Source organism: Anneissia japonica, unplaced genomic scaffold (genome assembly GCF_011630105.1).
Source record: "Anneissia japonica isolate Jap-2015-1 unplaced genomic scaffold, ASM1163010v1 scaffold284975_len822289_cov185, whole genome shotgun sequence".
NCBI classification, from domain to species: domain Eukaryota; kingdom Metazoa; phylum Echinodermata; class Crinoidea; order Comatulida; family Comatulidae; genus Anneissia; species Anneissia japonica.
In genome coordinates, this window is record NW_022699685.1 from 239,270 (window position 1) to 259,772 (window position 20,503).

At 37.2% G+C, this 20,503-nt stretch overlaps 2 protein-coding genes and 1 long non-coding RNA gene across 3 annotated transcripts in view; all 3 read right to left on the reverse strand.

The window, feature by feature from the left end:
• Positions 1 to 10,041, reverse strand: part of LOC117103052 (steryl-sulfatase-like) — an 18,965-nt gene extending 8,924 nt beyond the window's left edge. The window contains exon 1 of the mRNA XM_033243522.1: positions 9,635 to 10,041. Within this exon, the coding sequence (XP_033099413.1) occupies positions 9,635 to 9,911 (277 nt within the window). The 5' untranslated portion in view covers positions 9,912 to 10,041. The remainder of the gene's footprint in view (positions 1 to 9,634) is intronic.
• On the reverse strand, positions 4,892 to 9,440 carry LOC117103053. Its single transcript, XR_004444518.1, has 2 exons — positions 8,373 to 9,440; positions 4,892 to 8,307 (listed from the first exon to the last, which is right to left on the reverse strand). It is a non-coding gene; the product is annotated as an uncharacterized LOC117103053 (long non-coding RNA).
• Positions 10,042 to 15,230: 5,189 nt separating the features above from the next.
• Positions 15,231 to 18,331, reverse strand: LOC117103046 (bombesin receptor subtype-3-like). The gene has a single exon (XM_033243511.1). It carries the CDS (start codon positions 17,937 to 17,939, stop codon positions 16,806 to 16,808), a length of 1,134 nt encoding a protein of 377 aa, XP_033099402.1. The 5' UTR covers positions 17,940 to 18,331; the 3' UTR covers positions 15,231 to 16,805.
• Positions 18,332 to 20,503: the final 2,172 nt, after the last annotated feature.

Consider the following 20,503-nt stretch of genomic DNA (forward strand, 5'->3'; position numbering starts at 1 on the left):
AGCTCACAGGAATGGGAATGTGAGATAAATAACACATAATGAATAGAAATTAGAAATGGCAAGTGCAGTTAAATAATGATACACCTTGTTATTCTTGTGACTAATTGTAGTTTGAATCTTTGTATTTATTTTTTGTTCTTATTAGTTGTTAGTTTTGCAGATTGGCGTTAGAGATATAAATACTTGTCATTCAGTGCATATTTATTTAGGATGATGAATACGATCCTCCAAATACATAAATATTTGTATTGGCTCATCAATTTGCGATGATATTACTATATTTGACTTATCAAAACATGCCAAAATACTGTCCATCATTATTAGAATATTGCCCTGATTATGGATGAGTGACATCAAAAGAGAGATATTTTTTGTTGTTGATATTATGGCCATGTTATCATCATGCTTGTACATTCGTCTGCCATCAGCATATTATTGTCATCATCAACATCATCATCTTCATCATCATTACCATCATCATCTTCATCATCATCATCATCACCACCACCACCACCACCACCACCACCACCACCACCACCACCACCACCATCATTATCATCATTAGACGGACATGCCAATTGTGATAATAAGTGCCATAATTGTGACATGCCATAACAATTACGGTACGTTATGATTTAGAACACCAGACTACCTCAACCCATGACATAGGTCTAATTCAGTATCTGAATGTTTTGAAATGGGAAGGGGATGATGGGGATTTTTTGGGAGGCGACTGAGCAACGCGAGTACTTTTTTTTCTGGGGGTGGAGGATACCCTAGATATGCCACTGGCTTAATTGATAAGTATTTGACTAGTGTTCATATGTCGTGTTATAAGCAACATAACTGACACCATTAGATTATAATGTGCATTTCTTTTCGTCGGTGGTGAAGGGTGGTCACGTGAGTGGGAAGTGCTATAGTATAAAAATTGATCACTACTATTAAATTCCTCGAACAACTAGTAGGACTGATAATATATGAATATAAATATAGTGTAATAATGATCAACAACATAATTGAATACGAACAATGTTATATGTATAATATAATGTTGTATAATTAATATAATAGGTCCGCGATGGCATGTTTCCCAACGACGTTTCCCAACGAAGCAAAAATCTTGGTTCGAAGCCTCCATTGATCTTAGGTTTGGACGATTTTTAACTTCGTCTATTCATTCTACAGTGGACGTTAACGTGTTGTTCGTCCCGTGTGCATAACTGCCCTTTGCAATCAGTCTTCAGTAAGAAATTGCCTCGGGCAGGTGTAATGCCTATAATTCATATATAATTATCACGTCCGTGTATGTATCTGCTGTGTCAGTGGAAGGATTTGGATATTTCAGTGTAAAGTTGCATTCACATCGAACCAGAGTTTTCTGATTGGAAAGCCTACCGAACCGATCAGAAAATCGAACTAGTGTGTAAGAATAGGGATGCTGGCGTTCAGCGCGACGGAAACGCGGTCCGAAGTAATCTCGGTTCGGATCCGATGTGAATGCAGCATTAAACACCAAGGGCACTCGAAATAATTATGGATAAGCCTATAAACTGTTATGTTGGCCCGATAGTTTAAAATAGGAAATTAGGCTAGATTAGATGTACACCTTCATGAATAAACTAAATTATTAGACAGAAATAAAAATAAAAAAAACAAGAAAAAAAAACTTTTATTCTAAATGGGATTCGCCTACAATCTGAATTAAAATACAAGCTGTAATTGGAAAATAATTATTATAAAAAAAACCATATATATATTTAACTTAAGTAATATTAACAATAATAATGGGATTTGCATAGCACCATACTGAGGTGTAAAGATTATTACACCGCGCAGGCCCCTAACCAGCTTAAAACTGACCGGAACTCACTTCGTGTGTGGTACCACTATAGGAAGTGGGCAAAGGCCGCGAAAAAATTGTGTGTTTAGATGTCCGGAAATGAGTTTCTTGACATTTTCAGGGAGCATTTAACAACCAAGGAACTTTTTAGTAACAATTGTTGTAAATGTTTGCATTATTAGATGATAGACGGTTTAGGACTGACCTGCCCTGAGGGAAAAGAGAAAAAAACTCACCAAAACACCAAATTAAAGTGAAGCCGAATTATGTTACATCACGTTCGACTGGATCCATGCTAATTGCATTAGTCTATTTCCCTGGCAAGCGAAGCAGTGGCGGATCCAAGAATTTTAAATAGAGGCGGCCTATAGGGAGAACTTTTACAGACAGTGTAGACCACCTCAGCCCCAACCATGGCGGGGCGGGTAAGAAAATTAATTTTTATGGCCCCTCTAGTTGGTCGGAAATGGCTCTCTCAGACTTAAATTTGAATATAATTTTCTATTTTCTCCACTTTAAATTTTTGGGGAAAAAAATAGGAAGGGTGGACCAGCTGCCCTACCACCTTGAATCTGCCACTGAAATACTCATCATAAAAAAGTTTTTTTTTCAATTTATCCTGGTAATAATAATCATGTCCGCTTTTATAATTCGTGCAAACTAACATTCATAAAAATAATGATTTATTATTTTGTGATTAGCTTGTTACGTATTCGAACCATGAAAAACAAATAAAATAAACTTAAAAGAGTCACCCTAATTTATTCTTTGCATGTACAGTACTTTTAAAATCAATCAAGAGGTTTTCCCTTTACTCCTCTTTTTAAATTTCAATTTTATGCTCAGTAGTATTGCGACTACACGTGTGGCGGATCCAGGAATTTGAAATAGAGGGGCCCCAAAGAGGGGCTTTCACAGATGGAGGGTCTATACTCTATACTCTATATAAAAAAATTTATGATTGCGGCACCTGTAGATGGCCGGAAATGGCACTCTTAGACTCAAAATTTTAGTAGAATTTTCTTTTTTTTTCTCCATTTTTATTTATTTTTAAAAATTTAGCGGGTGAAGGGGAGGGGGCCGGCTGGGTCCCCCTTGAATCCATCACTGCGAAGGATATATATATATATAAAGGTACCAGATAAGTATTAAGGTACCAGATTGCTGTCTCTTATACACATCTAGATGTGTATAAGAGACAGTATCTGCTGTGTCAGTGGAATGTTAATACAAAGTAAGTAACAGCACATCCATGATGATATCCTTTGTCCCTGTCTGAATTTTCCCAGGGAAGTTACACTCTAATCTAATAAGTAAACTGTTCTCGTCATGAATAACCTCTTTGCTTGTAATGAATTCATATTGTGCCCAAAATATGAATAAAGAAAGCCTTCTTTTTATCACTGACTTTTGTAATTTATGGACAGTAGAAGACATTTATATTTAAAATTTGTTAATTGGTTGATGTGTTTTTTTTTTCATCTGAGAAGGTAATCGTTTTTATAGCACTGAGATCTACTTTTCTGAGACGCAGGCTGATGACAGTGGTGGTGATGATGATGATTAGGATAATAATAATAATAATAATAATAATAATAATAATAATAATAATAATAATAATAATAATAATAGGCCTTTCAATAAGGTTTCGAAATTGAGTCAAGTGCTAATCTGACAAATTTTCGAGTTGGTAGGCCTGCTTGACATTTTCTTCATTCAATAAATCATTGTCTTCGTCTTCGTGTTCCATGAAAAATAATGTAAAAGAGCTAATAATGCGATATTCCTACGTCATAATCAAGTTCATCAACTTCTGAGAAAACAAACTTTTGCCCTCAAAGCAATAAAATACAGACACATGTTCTCTTGCCTACGTCATAATCAAGTTCATCAACTTCTGAGAAAACATAAACTTTGTGGCCTCAAAGCAATAAATTACAGACACATGGTCTCTAATACGTCATCGCTTGTTCACAAATTGCCCTGACACATTATTTGTGATTAGTATGTTTATTCAGAAATTCATAAATATATTACAGTATTTTATTCCTCTTAGATGAAATCAAAATGCGTTATTTATGCTGGAGCGAAATTTCGAAAGAAAGCATAAAAAAGCACAGGGAAACAGTATATTTTGGTAATGAAATAAAGAATGGGAGCCCAATTCACCTCCGGAATAGATGATCCATGGTGCTGTGACTCAATCAAATAGTCTGCAAGAACATCCTCTACAGAGCTTAATTTTGTAACCGTAATTTCGCGTAGCTACCTTTATGATCAATATTATAGACAGTGTTTTCACATATCTAAAATTAAACGTCTAGTAGATACCACCTCTAAAAATGCTGGCCTCTTTTGAACTGTAAAGTTGGCTTTTTCATCTAAGATGGAGGCCTTGGAAAACGCAGTTACACTTGGTTTGATCTTAAAGATCTCCGATTTTTCTCCGAAATGCTGGTTTGTGCAAATGCATTGTTCCTGTCAATGAATTTGGGCTTGTGTTCGGTGTTGGGCGATCGATATTATATAGGCCTATTAAATTTAAAATATAAGAGTAAGTTAACGTTTTAGTAGGTAGTATTATTAGTACCGGTAACATTCAATATCATTATCATCTTCATTCCCATCATCATTACCACAATTAACATCATCATTTTTATTTATTTATTAATTTCCTATTTCCTTCACATCAAACAGCAAGTACATTCGCCACTTACATGATGGAACGATGCTTATAAACCATACAATCCAAGTCGCTTTATGAGGCCTAGGGGAGTGGAGTTGATTTTAGTCGTGAGGAAAAGTCCTGAGATAGGAATTGAACCCAGGACCCAGAGATTAGAAGGCAAGCATCTTAACCGCTAAACTATTCAGCTCCACTGAAGAAATCATCATCATTATCATCATCATCATCCTTTTTATCATCATCCTCAATCGAGGAAAATGAATCTTGCCGGAGAACTGACCAGTTAAATAAGGGCCAGGGATACGTGCTTGTTCACAAACTCTCCCGTTTACGTATAATGTTTACGCTAAAGTGTGTGTGTGTTTTTTTTTTTTTTTTTTTTTTTTTTTTTTTTGCAACCATTACCAATGGGCGGACTTACCAGAAAGGACCGCATGTACAGTTTGCATATCTAATGTGGGGGTTCAGGAATATAAATTCATTGAGCCGTCCAGATCGGCCCTGGCTTCCAGGGCTGCTCAATTGGCTTAATGGCGGGGCCCAGAGGGGTCGAGTGGCAGGGCACAAGTGGGGTTTGGTAGGGGACGCTTATTATTTCGTTTTTACCTATTGGGTCCCGGTAGTAGTCAAGTGATAAGTCAAATGGAGGTTAGGACATGACGTTTCTACAATAAATGTTCTTTTAGACAATTTAAACAATTATTCACCTAAAACAGATGATATTTTTTCATCTTTTAAAGAATGTTTCATTCTAGAGACCCGAGTCTCTATGCAGATTCAGATTCAGATTTCTTTTATTTTCCACCAATAACATAAAAATATAAAATATAATGTGGAGGAGGCTATAATAAAATCATGTGCTGCGGTAGAAAATCTTGTGGGATAATTGTGAACAGAGGAAACTGATGTAAAGTCATTTAATTGAGAAGCTAAAGTTTGTTTAAATAATCTGAACATAAATATAGCTATTTGAAGTTTATTTAAGTCATATATTGAAACTTTAAAATTATGAAATAAAAGTTTAGTATGGGACCTATATGATGCATGTGCACAAAAATACGCAAAGTACGTTTTTGAAGGAGAAAGAGTTTGACATATTTCGTACTTTCCAAACTTAAGGACATAATGATTCGAATTTGTTCGTATTTACTGCCCCATGCAATATTATCGTAAGAAATGTACGGTAAAACAAGAGTGCTATATAAAATTAATAGAATATTGGACGGCAGATAAAGCTTTTATTTGTTTATCATTCCTAAATTTCGAGAAATTATATTAGCTACACGATCAATATGGGGCTTCCAATTTAAATTAGAGTGTATTGTAACGCCTAAAAATTTAGTTTAGACGAGTAATTTTAGCATTATCCATGTATAGGTCATCTTTAAATTTAGTAGTTTTAGATTTATTAAATATAATAGAATTTGTTTTAGAAATGTTTAAAGATAATTTATTTAGTTTAAACCAGTCTGATATTTTAATTAACTCTTGATTCATTTTTTGAAATAATATATTTTTATTTTTATGCGAATAGAAAATATTTGTGTCATCTGCAAATAATGTAAAGTTAAATAATTTAGAACAACTTGGAATATCAATAACATAAATTAGAAACAAGAGAGGTCCTAAGATCGAGCCCTGAGATACACCGCACGTTGTGGGTAACCCCCACAGAATTAAAAAAAAAAAAGTTATAGACTGTTTGACAAGTAGCTTTGAATTAATTGTAGTGGAAGCCTCTGATACCATAATGTTCAAGCTTATGAATAAGAATATCGTGAATAATGGTATCAAAGGCCTTCGACAAATCAAGGAAAATTCCAATTGTTACTTCGTTTTTGCTTAAAGCATAATTTATTTTGTTATGGATGTCAATTAATGCAAGGTAAGTGGAATATTGTTTTCTAAAGCCATATTGTCTATTATAAATAATATTATGTTCGCAAAAATAGTCTTTTGTAAATTAATCGTTCAAATATTTTGGATAAGCAGGGGAGTAATGAAATAGGCCTATGATTATTAAACTGACGTATGTCTTCTTTTTTATGAATTGGAATAAGTTTTGCGATTTTAAATTTGTGTACACAGTATTTCTGGTATCAATGGACTTAATTAGTGAATTTGAAATCCAAGGCTTTTTTCTTTGCGTAAATTCCGTCTACATTTTTGTTTTTTAAAATGCCTGTTATATACCAACTTAAATGTAGAATTAAATAAGTTAAAAGAAGAGTTTGGGTCACCTTTATTATATAGATCAGACCAATTTGTATTAGACAACTCATTTTTAAAATTAGAAATTGTTTTATTATTAAGTTTAGTTATAAATACATGTTTAGGCTGTTGGTTAATCTGACGTGTATGTCAGCTGAAATGCTATTGTTTAAAAAGAAAACGGGAAAGTGATCAGATATGTCAGAATAGAAAATACCAGATGCAATTTTTTTCAATAATTTTATTAGAAAAAATATTATCAATGAGGGTTGCAGTTTTGGTTGTAATTCGTGTTGGTTTAGTAGCTAAGGTATAAAAATTAAAATTAAACATATTATTAATGAATTCAGATATTTGGCAGTGGGTATTTACAATTTAGTAAATTAACGTTGAAATCACCAGTAAGGTACGAAGTTTTGGTTTTTTTATTTATAATTTCCAAGGATTTTGGAAATTTTTTTAATTAAAAGTATTAACTGATAAGTCAGGATTTCTGTAGATCAAGAATAATATTTTTATGTTGAGCATTGATTTCAATAAAAATAGATTCGGCATTACTAGAAATAATAGAGGAAAGATCATTACGCATTCTGTAGTCTCTGATCTAGGTATATGGCGACACCACCTCCTGGCCTATCAGATCTTGAATTGTGCAATAAGTTATAGCCAGGTATACTAAAAAGGAAAGTTGGTTTTATTAGTGTTAAAAAACGTCTCTGAAAAACACAATTCGTGACTGATTGTATTTAAGAAATCATTAATTCCATCGAAGTGCTTAACTAAGCTTCTGGCATTTAGATGAAAGGTGCTAAAAGAAAAATTAAGAATAAGTTACTATCTGCATTGCTATCATACAAATCAATATCAAAGGTTAAATTGAGAGAGCTTATTTTCTCAAAGTTTAACTTATGATCTAGAAAAAATGTTGAACTTCATGAACAAATTCGGTGTCATCTAAAATATGGTTAAAAGGAAAAATAATATTGGCACAGTTTAAACAGAGACAGTTTTCTGATTTATTATTACATTTCAAGTGTACTGTAATATTGCAAGATATGCACGACGTCGAATCAGGTGTTAAATTTGAATTTCCGGTACATAAAGCACATTTTATAATTTAAAACATGACACTATTAAAAGTGCGAACACAAAAATATACTGCAAGATAACAAATAAGTATCAACACTTGTAAATAAATAATTTAAAAAAATATCAATAATAAAGAATCTCATGACTCGTTATTTCTTTTGTCGAGTTTTCAGCGAGTTATAAAAATAATACAGAAACAGTTAGTTTACTTGCTCCGTCTTCATAAACAAATAATAATGTTTATATCAAGTTTTGTATAGTTCTAGTACCGGTCGTATCGGACTTGTTTTAGATGTGCAATCGTCCATTTATAGAGGTTTCCGTTACGGAATGATGGCTTCTTCCCCTCACTATAAGCCTTTGTCATCACGTCTCGGAGGCTTCGTTTTTTAAGCAAATCAGCTTCGCATAGATCATTTCTGACAAATTTATTGCTGTCCTTTAGCAAAGTTCTTGCCTTGGTAAAAATTTCGTAGCGCTGAGGACGGTAAATAAATTTTGCAACTATGTGCCTAGGTTTATCATTAGACCCACGAGGCTTACCTGTTCGGTGAGCATTTTCTATAATGACGTTAGGCAAGTTCAGTGTAGGCCTATTACTGATCAAATCCTTTATTTTCTCCATTGCATTTTCATTTCTGTCTTCCGATAACGCCTCCAAAACGAAAATTGAATGATCTAGATTAACGTAAAATTTGATTTATCTGATTCAGCAGTAGATGATAAATCATTGAAATCACTCGTTAAATTATCTACCTTATTAGTCAGCTATTTAAACGTTCGTGAATTCGATAGATTTTTTCCAATTGAATTTCCTTGGTTTCCATATTGTCCATCCTAGTAAGTATGGCTTGCTGGTTCTATAGCACAAAATCCAGCTGGCCTCGAATTCCCCACAAGTCTGTCGACAGCTTTTGAAATTCGCGCATCAGGGATTCATCCGCTATATTAGGCGTAGCGGCAGATTCCAGCTGTAGCAATGGAGGGCCAATTGATTTGTGGGGCTTACATCCAATTTTTCCGTCTTTTTCACCATACCGACTTAAAATAGAAGGTGCAATAATAATTGAATATCAATCACAAATGAGAGACATATTCCTTTCGGTTATTGATAGTTGCAGCAAAACAACGTTTTAAGACGCTTTTTGACGGAGCAAACCAACTACCAACCACTCACTCACTCACTCGACAGCATTATTCAGTATGCCTTTGAGCCCTGACAGTTCCCATTTTGGTGCTAATTATTATCATCACACTCTAATACAAACATAACTTTGTGTGTTTTTTAGGGTCTCCAATTTTCTATACACTTAGTGTATACATTGAGTGAGTGAATACTCTTGTTGTTGTGAATTTGGGTCAACCTCACTCTCGATACAATGCAATATTTTTATTTTAACACGCTTTGATTTTGATGTAAAACGGTGTTCACACATTGTATTTTGTCTAGCAATTCTGTTGATAGTATAATAACGTGCTTGAAATCGTGATGTGCTTTAGTTTTCTGATGTCTGCAATCCATATCAGATATCAACCAGATGTCGATAGCGATTTACACAGAAGTAAATTGCCGCGAGCTTTTATTATAGAGAGTATATGTGTATATTATTATTAAATATTGTGGTTCAACAAAATGTGGTTTCTATTACATTTTTTTTAATAATAAGTTTACTGTCTGCTATCAAATACAAATAGGTTATCTTAAAGGGGCCAAAGTTGATAAGCAAAATATATTTAATTGAATTTAATTTTAAAAATGTACAATTGGCCGTCATGGCACTGGCAAACAGTCGAAATAAACTTACCTGTAAGTATGGCAGCACGACTAGGTGAACAATATGGGTTGGCGTACATTCGGTTGAATTTCATTCCTTCTCTTGATATCTTGTCGATATTTGGAGTTTTTACACTCTTGTTTCCATAGCAACCTAAATCCCCTAATCCCGTGTCATCCAAAAGGAACATTACAACGTTCGGTGGCCTATCATCGACTTTACCCGTTTTTACTGGTTCAAATGCCTCTGCTAAAACTCTATGTGCGCCACAAAATAATAATGCGAGAAATATAATCGCAGTAGCCATATTGAAAAATGAACGGAATGATGCCCATAAAATAACTCAATTTACAAATGAATGAATCAAGACAGAAATGCAACATCTATGACAGGCCTCTACCGCCTTCCAATGATATGGTACGTGTGTGATCTAAGCGTGACCTGAAAATGTATAGGCTTTAAGTGGCGCTATACATCCGCAAAAAACACCGTAGGCTAGCACCTGTGAATTGGATTTATTCTACTTTGTTTGGAAGCTAATACTCGATTATTTCTATAGACCAATGTCGGAGCGGAAGCTCTAAAAAATGTTCACACTTTTATTACCGTCGACTTGGGTATTTTTGCCGCACTTGAAACGGGATGACAAACATGTAATTTTTGAGAAAATAGACAATTTTTTCCTCAAATTACACGTCAATTGTAAATGCGTAATTTGAGATAAATCATTATTTTTTTTAAAGGTTAAATTTTTCAATTTTTAGTTTATGCCTACATATTTGATGGAATTATGTTAGTTCAGAATAAGATATAGCCTATAAGCTAGTGGAACAATATTCTTCTCATTGAAAGATAAGAGAAAATAACATTGTTTATTATACAGGCGCATTGAACAAATTATCGAATTAGACTTATATAGGCCTACTTGAAATGCAAGTAAGGCTAAATTACGAGTTTGCATAGGGTGTTGGTTTATGGGATGTACTGGTGAGGGGGCACAGGCGGAGGTGTAATTTTGTAAGTTTGCCGCTCAGGAAGGCAAGTTGGTGGCGCTATTGCTAAATAAAAAAGAGGGATATACTTTTTTTTGGCGAGTCGAATGGCTCGCCTATGGTTCTGGAGGTAGAACAGTCTTTTCGGATAAGGATTATAAACCGTAGGCCCAATGTACACAATTGGCTCATGTCACAACCCAGTCCATCTTTCGAAACGAGTAGTGGTTACCCCGGTGTACTGGAGTCCATAATTCCCCTGTTGTGGACAGATGAGAGTAGCTGTACCGGTATACTGGGTAGCAGGGGGCCAAGAATTCTCCGACGAGGGGTCGAAGCTCCCCGACAAGGGGGTCCACACCTGAACGTTTTCCCCTCCTCCTTCCCCGGCCGGGGAAATATTATAAAAAGAATTTTGTGTTAATTATGGGATTCTTTATTTAAAAATTAAATTATAATTTGATAGAAAAACCATACAAATTGAGAGTCCCCCTATCGGGGGTACTAACCCCCCATTTAAGCAGGGTACTGTAGCTCATCCAGCTAAGTGGGGCCATCACATACTTCAAAAATACAAGTTTACAACAATAGTTAAGAGTCCCACTGTCGGGGGTACTACCCCCGTCGTAGGTTCCAGCCCCTTGTCGGGGAAAATCTGGCGGCACCACCGTAACCCATACGATCGCAATATTATACAACACCTCGCACATACGGAGTTTTTTATCCCTAAAATTTGACAGCTTATTATAAGGCATGCTTAAATTGTACTTTTGGCGCTCGAGACTTTTTCCCCGACGACCCTGCTGGAAATTCACCGACAGGGGGTTCAAGTGGGGGTCCAGAGGTCCCCGACGAGGGGTACTTTGCTCTCTTGGATCCCTTGTGGCGGCCTTGCTGGGTAGCTCCGACATGAAGATACACTTAGGGAAGAAGCAAGTTACTGTAAGAGCTAGTCCACACCTCAAACGTTCTGAGACCGGTTCGGTATTAAGTTTGATAGGCCTATAAATCTAATTACGTAGGCCTAAATACATTACCAAGATAAAAAAAATCGCCTGAATAAGGCACAAACGGCTATAGTATTACTGATCATGACCCGCATCTAACCACCATGGTCCAAATTGGAATGTAAAGATACTCTAAGTAAAGATACTCTAAGTAAGAAAAGTTACTTAAAAGAATTTAAAAAGTAGTCATGAATTGTGGAGTTGTAGACCTTTCTAGTGGCGTAGGTATGGGCAGTGTAGCCAGTCCCAGAATATATGCGCGTTGACAGTTCCGCCTAAACCTAAATAGACCGCACCAATTTTATATATAAAAATTGTATATATTTTTCTAAATGACTATTTAATGCTATTAACTAAATTTTTGATAATCTTATTTTTTATTGAGTTAATTAATGCATTGTTTATTTTCAATGCACATACGTTATTGATTCATAATTAATATATATTTTTAATTGTGAGTACTTTCTTTTTATATATTTTTGTACTATAGCTTTTGTGGTTTCTTGAAGTTTGTTTTCGGCATACCACTGTCTTTGGTCACCCTCGGTGATAAAGTCGAATAAAAAATTAAAATAAAATAAAATCTTGCAATGGGGGCCAGTCACCACCTCGCTCACGCTGCTGGAACCCCAAATTTACAATAAGATTCCTAAAAAATAAACAACCCAAGGGGACGAGACCCAACACCCAACAGTATTCAGACTTAATTTTGGGGGCGCAAAATGTACTAGGTGCTCAAAATCATAAAGCAAGCACACGCAGGCCAGCTGAAGGTGGACGGACAATCACGGACAATCACGGAAACGTCACATCTAAGTTTTAAGTAAATATGTTTCTAGCAAAAAGAAACTTGTGGTGATTATAATGATTACAATGATGATGATAATGATTATGAACACAATGACTACTGTTGTAGCAGACAAGGAGGCTCAATTTATGTACAATAGTACTAGGTCTAATATAACGCATACAATAAAAAAAATGTCAACAATTGATGTTTACACAAGACATCCATGCCCATTTTTATTGAACGAAATTCATTAATAGGCTTATTTACAATTTATATATAACGCCATGTCATCCCCTGTTACCGTCATTACTATATGAATCTAGGCCTACAGTGAACACACACTATAATATCAGCATCAGTGACGCCGATAGGGGAAGGGGCAGAGAAGGTCCAGGGCTTCTCCGTCAGGAAGAGCTAGCCACTCCTTTCGGGGAGAGGAATATAATTTTTTTTAAAGATTTATTTAGGCACACATTAACACATACACCAAGGATTTTCAATAGCGAATCTATTCTGTCCTACTTGTAGGTGACAATCCCTTTCACAAGACAAGCATAGACACACGATAACTCTCAATGAGGTTTTAGGGAGAGGAACTGTTTTGGTCGTGAGAAAAAAATCCAGCAACACTGACAGGAATTGAACACAGGACGCTGGGATTAAAAGGCAAGCATCTTAACCACCAAGCCCTTCAACTCCATTCCAAAAGATTCATCGGGGAGAAAATCAAGTTTTACAGAATGTGAGACTCGTTTTACAGAATGTGAAATCGATTAAATGTAGGCCTAATAAGCCTTTCAAATACATAACCGATGGTCCCACCCACTTATGCTCCCGTTTGAAAAAATCTCTCTGAACCGTCGAGTTCATTGTTGCCCGCCTCCCCCGCCCGGCCACCTCCGCGCTGGGGACATCGGTCCCCCGTTTGTCAAATCCTGGCGCCACCATGAATATCAATACATATACATTTATATCATACATTATGATTGCTATGTTTATACAAACATAGGCCTATTACTACATACCTGTAACTACATTAGAGTCTGACTTCAATAGCACCAGATTTTTAAAAGCTTGAGTCTGGGGTTCTCAACCGGCGGCCCGTGGGCCATCTCCGGTCCGCGATGCGTGTTATGCGGCCTATATATTCAAGCCTCACAAGCGATTTAATCAATCAAATCGGAAGATCTATCGCAGCAAACAGGAAAGAAAAGAAATCACAGACACACCAACTTTCGGCCTCTCGCACTGTCGCTCGCTTGATGCTTGATGTCTACCGGCTTATTATTTTTTTTAAAAATCTAATTGCTGGGGGATACCTCCTCCAAATTCCTCCTTCCTGTTCGCGCCTGCTGCACTCAAATGTCGCTACGCGCCAAAGTACACCTCCTGCCCTGGCCTTTCAAATTTATTCAGTGAACAATTTTGGCCCTATTGCGACATAGCTGAGAACTCATGGTTTAGGGTAATAAAGTTTTTGAAAGTCGAAAAGTTGAGCACAACATATTCTTGTCCTGACCCGTACCACCCTAGAGACAGGCCATTATAACATTATAATACAATTGCACGGTATCTGAATTGGAAGGTAGTGTGTCAAACCACCTTGACTTATCACCACCTACCACTGATGCATAAGGTAACCATGCAACGTCCTCCGCTTCCAGTAGGAGTAATGTCCAATTGCAATGTAACGCACTGCACATGAGACAAAATACAGGGGCGGATCCAGAAATTTCAAAAGGGGAGTGTGGCATTTGTATTCTATCTTTTTTTTAAATTTTATCTCAATACATAATATTGATATGCACTTAAATAAACAAACTAGTGTAAAAACGGTGGGGGGAGGGGTTAACGTGCCCTCCCCGTGGCCCACTAGTTCTGTGCCCAAAATCTAATTCAATGCCACAAGATTCTTTCATACAACCATTAAAAGTAATTAAAGTACCTTGCTTACAATATGTACAGCGGAGGCAAAAGGGCTAAACAGATGTGATATGATATTCGAACCCGGGTATCAAACATTTTGACTGGACTCTTTCAACTTAACAATCATTCACATTAATACTGGTGCTAGCCTAAGGGAGCATAGGATATCCTCACTATTGCAGTGGGGTACATACCGTACTCGCGCGAATAGGCGCCCCGTTTGAATAAGCGCCTCTCTCGAATAACCGCCCCTCAGCTCCTAACGTGAAAATTTCCTTAAGCGCCCCGTTTGAATAAGCGCCCTATATAATATCATAAGATTTTCTTTTTAGCAAGTCAATAAATCCAATCAATCCTGGGACTGTGTTTGTTGGCATGATTTGAGCTGCAGTCGGAGTGGAATATCATTCTTCTTAGGTCAATATCAAAATGAGGATATTTCTCTTGGACAGATGAGAGCTCCGATCCCTGGACAGACAGTATATTTCCAACTTTGCTCTTTTTACATTGTCTATGCCTCCTAATCCTCTTTTTCTTTTTCCGACCTTTAGCACATTTTCATCTGAGTTTTCAAGAAAAAATACAATGATCTTGCCATCCTGCTAATCTCAATCGGCCGATGGCCAACAAGCTAACCACTACCCACCACCACTAATTGAATCTGCTATTCTGCTGTTATGTAAATATTCACGCATTCTTGTCATGTGCCATGTTTCTCTGGACGATTATCTTTTCCGCCTAACCACCATTCGTAATGTCCTTATATAATCTTTTTTCATTCAAAAAGTGCCTCTTGAATTTAATAATTTCCCATAAGAACCCCTCGATTTTCATCTATTTCCATAAGCGCCCCCTCAATTTCCACTCTGTTTTCATATTGCAAATTGCAAAATTATTTTAAGCGCCCGGGCGCTTATTCGCGCGAGTACGGTAGGCCTACGCTCGGTTCACATTAGGCCTACAGAAATAGACTGTTTTGACACAATTACAAGAAACGCTTAAAAACCTATGTCATTCACCTGACAATGGAATTCATTGGGAACCACCAAAGTTAGACAAGCTTTAACGCAAACCTACACGAAGTTTGGATAACAGCCTAATGTACTTAGGCTTACAACTTAAGATGGCCACTCACTGCGCCCGGCGGTCGTCGGCCGACGCGATGCTCTGCGGAATGCAAAGCCACGATGTGTCGTTTTTAATGACAATCCGTTCAGACGGCGTAGCCTCGTCTCACGCTCGCAGGAGTGGAGTTGGATTCGTCGGCCAACGGTCGTACAGCCGTCGTACGACGCGCAGTGAGTGCCCGCCTTTACGCAAATTAACTTTGATTTATTCATGTTAAACAATATTGGTAGTTCTCTCGGATTAATGTGATACCGTGACACAACGTCTGCTAACACTCCTACTAATACCGTGACACAACGTCCTCTTAACACTGCCTAGATTGCTTGCATAACGTCCGCTAAAATTGTCGCTGATACTGTGACACAACGTCCGATCGATAACACTGTCATTGATTCCTTGACAAAAATTCGCTAACACTGCCACTAATACCTTGATACAACGACCAATAACCCCGTCATTGATTCCTTGCTTCCCTGATACCATCACACAACGTCTACCAACATTGCCAATGATTCCTTGGCACAACGTCCGCAAATTCTGCCACTGTTACCGTGATGCAGCGTCCGCTAACACTGTTAATGATTCATTGGCACAACGTCCACAAATTCTACCACTGATACCGTGACATAAGGCCAACATTGTCTCTTATAGATTCACCAAACTAAAATTCAGTATCTCCATGGAACCCATTCACGAACCCCACAATTATACTCCGGAACCTGACCAAGTCTCTAGGCGGCCTTTAATTCGGACCCTCACCTCAACAACTGTCGAACAGGTTGGTGCTCTTTTGGCAAATTCCTGCAGTGAGACAACCATGCTTCCAATGTCAGCGTTTTCACAGAGCCAGTGTTACAAAATTGTAACAACGTTGTAAATCTGCGATGACGTCGGTGGCATATCATTATAATATAATGATAGAATAGTAATGTGTTAATACTATGCATTGTTGTCTAATTACGTTTTTGATGTTTCATGGAAGTATGGAGGTAACCTTCTGGGAGTGTAAGTGTCTACTTCCTCTCTTTCTCTCAAATACAACACATGTTTCAATTGCATTGAATTGCAATTGTGTTCGTCGATTGGTTCGTCGATATAGAGCTAGTTCGTCCGTTAAGAATTCTCGTTCAGACTTATTCTGCAAACACATCTGAAAACTGTTCACCCACTTCGAGTATGTTGTAGTCATAAGCTGCCTCTCGAGTATCAAAATTGCATGGAGTGATCGTACCTATGATTTTTCATCTACATATCAAGAGCGAATGTTAATAGTTTGGCACAATGTCATATGCATTCAAATAAGGTAGGCTGCTTGTATCACAAAATGCATTTTGATAAGACTACTTATTGAAACCGCATTACACGGTTTCGCTAGTCTGTTGAGCAGTGATGTTTGTCGCCCCTGTGTTGTCGTTGGTGGGTGCATAATCGTCACCAGTTTGCACATACCCCAGCAAAAGATATCTTCTGAAATACTTTCGAAAAAGAGGGCTTCGTGTGTATAACACAATCGGGTTGACGCACGAATTGAAGTAAAAGAAGATAACTGAGAAATCATTGAAGTTTTTGACCCAGGTCTCATCAAGTAATGGGTAGAACTCCATTAGCAACAAACGGACATTGAATGGAAACCAACAAATGGCAAACAGAATGGCAATCACTAGCACAGTTATTGCGAGGTGTTTGCGAGCGGCCTGCGACCTACTTGTGCCGGTCGATGAACTGAATGATGCTGGTTGATCGTTTAATTTCATTGCCATCATTATATAAAAGAGCACAACAACAATCATGGGTACAATATACATGAATACTAATCGAATTATCGCGTATGCAATTGACTCTTTTGTGCCATGTTCGAGGAACTCGCACCAGGAGTAGCCGCAGAGCGAAATGATTTGTGAAAAATAAACAAGCGGAACACTAAACGCAACTGAGACTAGCCAAATGAAGGCAAGTTTGAAAAGAAGCGAGTTTACAGGGTTTGAGTTGCTACGAGACTTGGGCTGTGCGACAGCTTTATAGCGGTCTACGCTCAAACTCAGAACCGTGAAAATAGTAACTCCTTGTATTATTGTGCTGATGGCATTAAAGAATTTGCACCGAAATGCCGTCGTACCGAATGGTTGAAATCGAATTTTAAATTCTAAAATCGGGATAAAGCACATCAAAAGAAAATCACCAACAGCAAGATTCAGCATTGCATAATTTGAGCTTGTGCGCATGTGTCTATTTAGTGTTACGGATAATATAACGAGTAAGTTGCCAATGAGTGCTACTACAGCGATTATCACAGTTGCCGCTAAATATAGCTTATCCTTGTAGTCGAGGAAGTTAATAAAACTCACACATGAATTTGTCGGTGTGGTGTTGGGCAAAAGTAGATCGAACGTTGAGTTCGGTATACCTTCTTCCATTTTGTATATGCTTCCAGGCAGAAGACGATTGCTATTCGCATCTGAAAGAAGCAAAAAAAAATAAGAAAAGGAAAACATTATTAATGTGTTACTGATGGTTATTGTTATTCAATTCAATTCAATAAATCTTAATAATCCCAAATGGGGCAATTCAAATCAGGTTGACATTACAAGCATCATAAAAAACATGACATTAAAAATATAAAACACAGAAAAATATACAATGAAAAAAAAAGAATCGTTGATTTAAAAAAGTATAAGAAGTAGCCCTACTCATTATTAAGGAGTCGAACGGCAACATGTAGGAACGAATTTCTACATCTATTTGTTTTACTCACCGGACACCGGAAACGACGCCCATGTGGTAGAAGCTCAAAATCATTAAACATTGCATGATTACTGATTTTTAAGATAGTTTTACTTTTATCTAAAATCTGTCTATTACAAAGGGAAGATAAACTACGCAGCTGGCAACCCATTATTTTAGAACTTAGTTAACTATTTTATGTAGTGAATTTTTCTCTTTAACCTTAACATTGTAAAACCAACAGATAAAGAGAGTACATTTTCAATGAATGAGTTATAAAAAATCTTAAGAAAATGTTTATCAACATTAAAATAGTTTAGTTTCCTTAACAGATAAAGTCTCTGCTGTCCTTTATTGACAATGGTATCAGTATTAAGTTCCCAAGAAAGATTATCCTCAAAAATTGTCCCCAAATATTTAAAAGAATGAACAAAATCAACAGAATAAAAAATAAAAAACAAAAAAAAAAAACAACATTGCTCTTGTTATAGGCTATGTTATTTATTATCACCATCACCAATGTCAATAGTCATTGTCATGCTTATTCTCGAATCTCATTATCCTCATTGCCATCTTCTTTACCATTATACCGTCATTATCATGACCATTATCATTATTATAATTTTTATTAGGTACTCAGTGTGCACAAGGCAATACGTAGAACATGTACCTAAGCCCATTTATCACAACGTGGAAGCCACAATTATGAAATAAATCGTGGGTACAGCTAATTGAATAATGGAAAAAATAGAAACACCTGTCGGACTAACCAGTTGCAGCAATTAGTTATTTTATTATTATTTTTACTAGACACATGCAGGCGACCTGCCGTCCTATTCGATGTAAATAGGAACGTAAAACGTACGTTACTACTACCGACGAGCGTCCACACGATGCTTACCCACCAGGGCAGATGTACTCATTAAATACTGCGAAGCTATTGAAACCCATGGAGCGTCGGCAGACCACCTATTACTTACTGTAACTTCTAAATAAGACACACTGTAGGCTTAGGTCTATATTAGTTTCTCTGTACAGTATAGGCCTAGTGTGCAATTTATCCTGGCACAGCTGCGCAGCTAGGTGATGACGGGCCCCAGTGCAAGATTAATTGCCGGGCCTTTTGAATTCTCAAATTCGGCCGTCAGGCCTATGACCGGGGAACAACTGGGGCCGCCAATGGCCACAGTGGGCTCCAGGCGAAAAACTCCCATGGGGAGCTTCAACGTGATTTCCACGAGCTGGTTATCTGATTGTAATTCAGACTGAAATCGTTATGAAAAATTTATCTGACTGAATTTACAGAATGAAGATCCTTAGGTAGCGATTCAAGTGCAGTATTTGTAAAATTCATCAGACGATTGCTTCCTATAAAATGTATGCCTGTAGGCTTAGGTTAATTAAAGTTATGAGTTTCCTTTAAAATATTGCACTCAGCCAGCAGCTTGTAGGCCTAGTTATGCTTTGCTTAATGCGCTAAGGCCATATGGCTCCTCTAGATGCCCGGAAAGCTGAAATGCAGGCCCGTAGGAAGCAGTTTGTTATTGATCAGGCCAGATATGACCCCCGGGGGAACTGTCGAACCTCCCGTCAGGCAGGCCTGGGCCGACGCACGACTAGGTCGTCGGATAGAATACGAAAAAATAATAATTTGCCTATCCAAATAACGTTATTTTGACTGCCGATCCCCAATATTTTGGACCATACTAAGCCATAAAAACTCACCCCGTGAACCCTACAAGAGAGGGTTTTTTTCTTTTTTTTTTTTTCTGGGCCGTCGACCGAGGCTGCGTCTGCCCCTTGGCTTTGGCCTCTCAGTCGGCAGGCCCGTAGGCAGGATTTTCGATGGGAAGGTGCGTTTTGCGAACGATGTGGACCTTAGGATGGGAGACTGCCTATGGCTCCCCGTGGGGGTGGGACGAATTCCACAGAAGCTCCGTCAAATTAGCATTTTGGAAGCCTTATAATGGATTTCTGAAATTTTTATTCATTTGGCTATTGATTAGGGACCTAAAGCAGTGGTGGATCCGGAATTCGAAATGGGGGGGGGGGGCAGGAAAAAACTTTCACAGACGGATGGTCCATACCAACCATGGTGGGACTGAGATAAAAACAAAATATGATTATGGCACCAATGGCCGGAAATGGCACTCTCAAACCTAAATTTAATTATAAGTTTTCTTTTTTCTCCATTTCTTTTCTTGAATGGGATTCAATATTTCGACATTAATTATGTCATCATCAGGAATGAAAAAATTATCCATATTAGCAAGCTTATATGCACTAGTACCAAAAGTGTTTAACCAATCAAAACATTACCTCTAGTAGGTGACAT

Coding starts and splice junctions, on each gene's coding strand:
- LOC117103046 (XM_033243511.1), bottom strand. CDS start 17,939: ATGTTTTCCTTTTCTTATTTTTTTTTGCTTCTTTCAGATGCGAATAGC.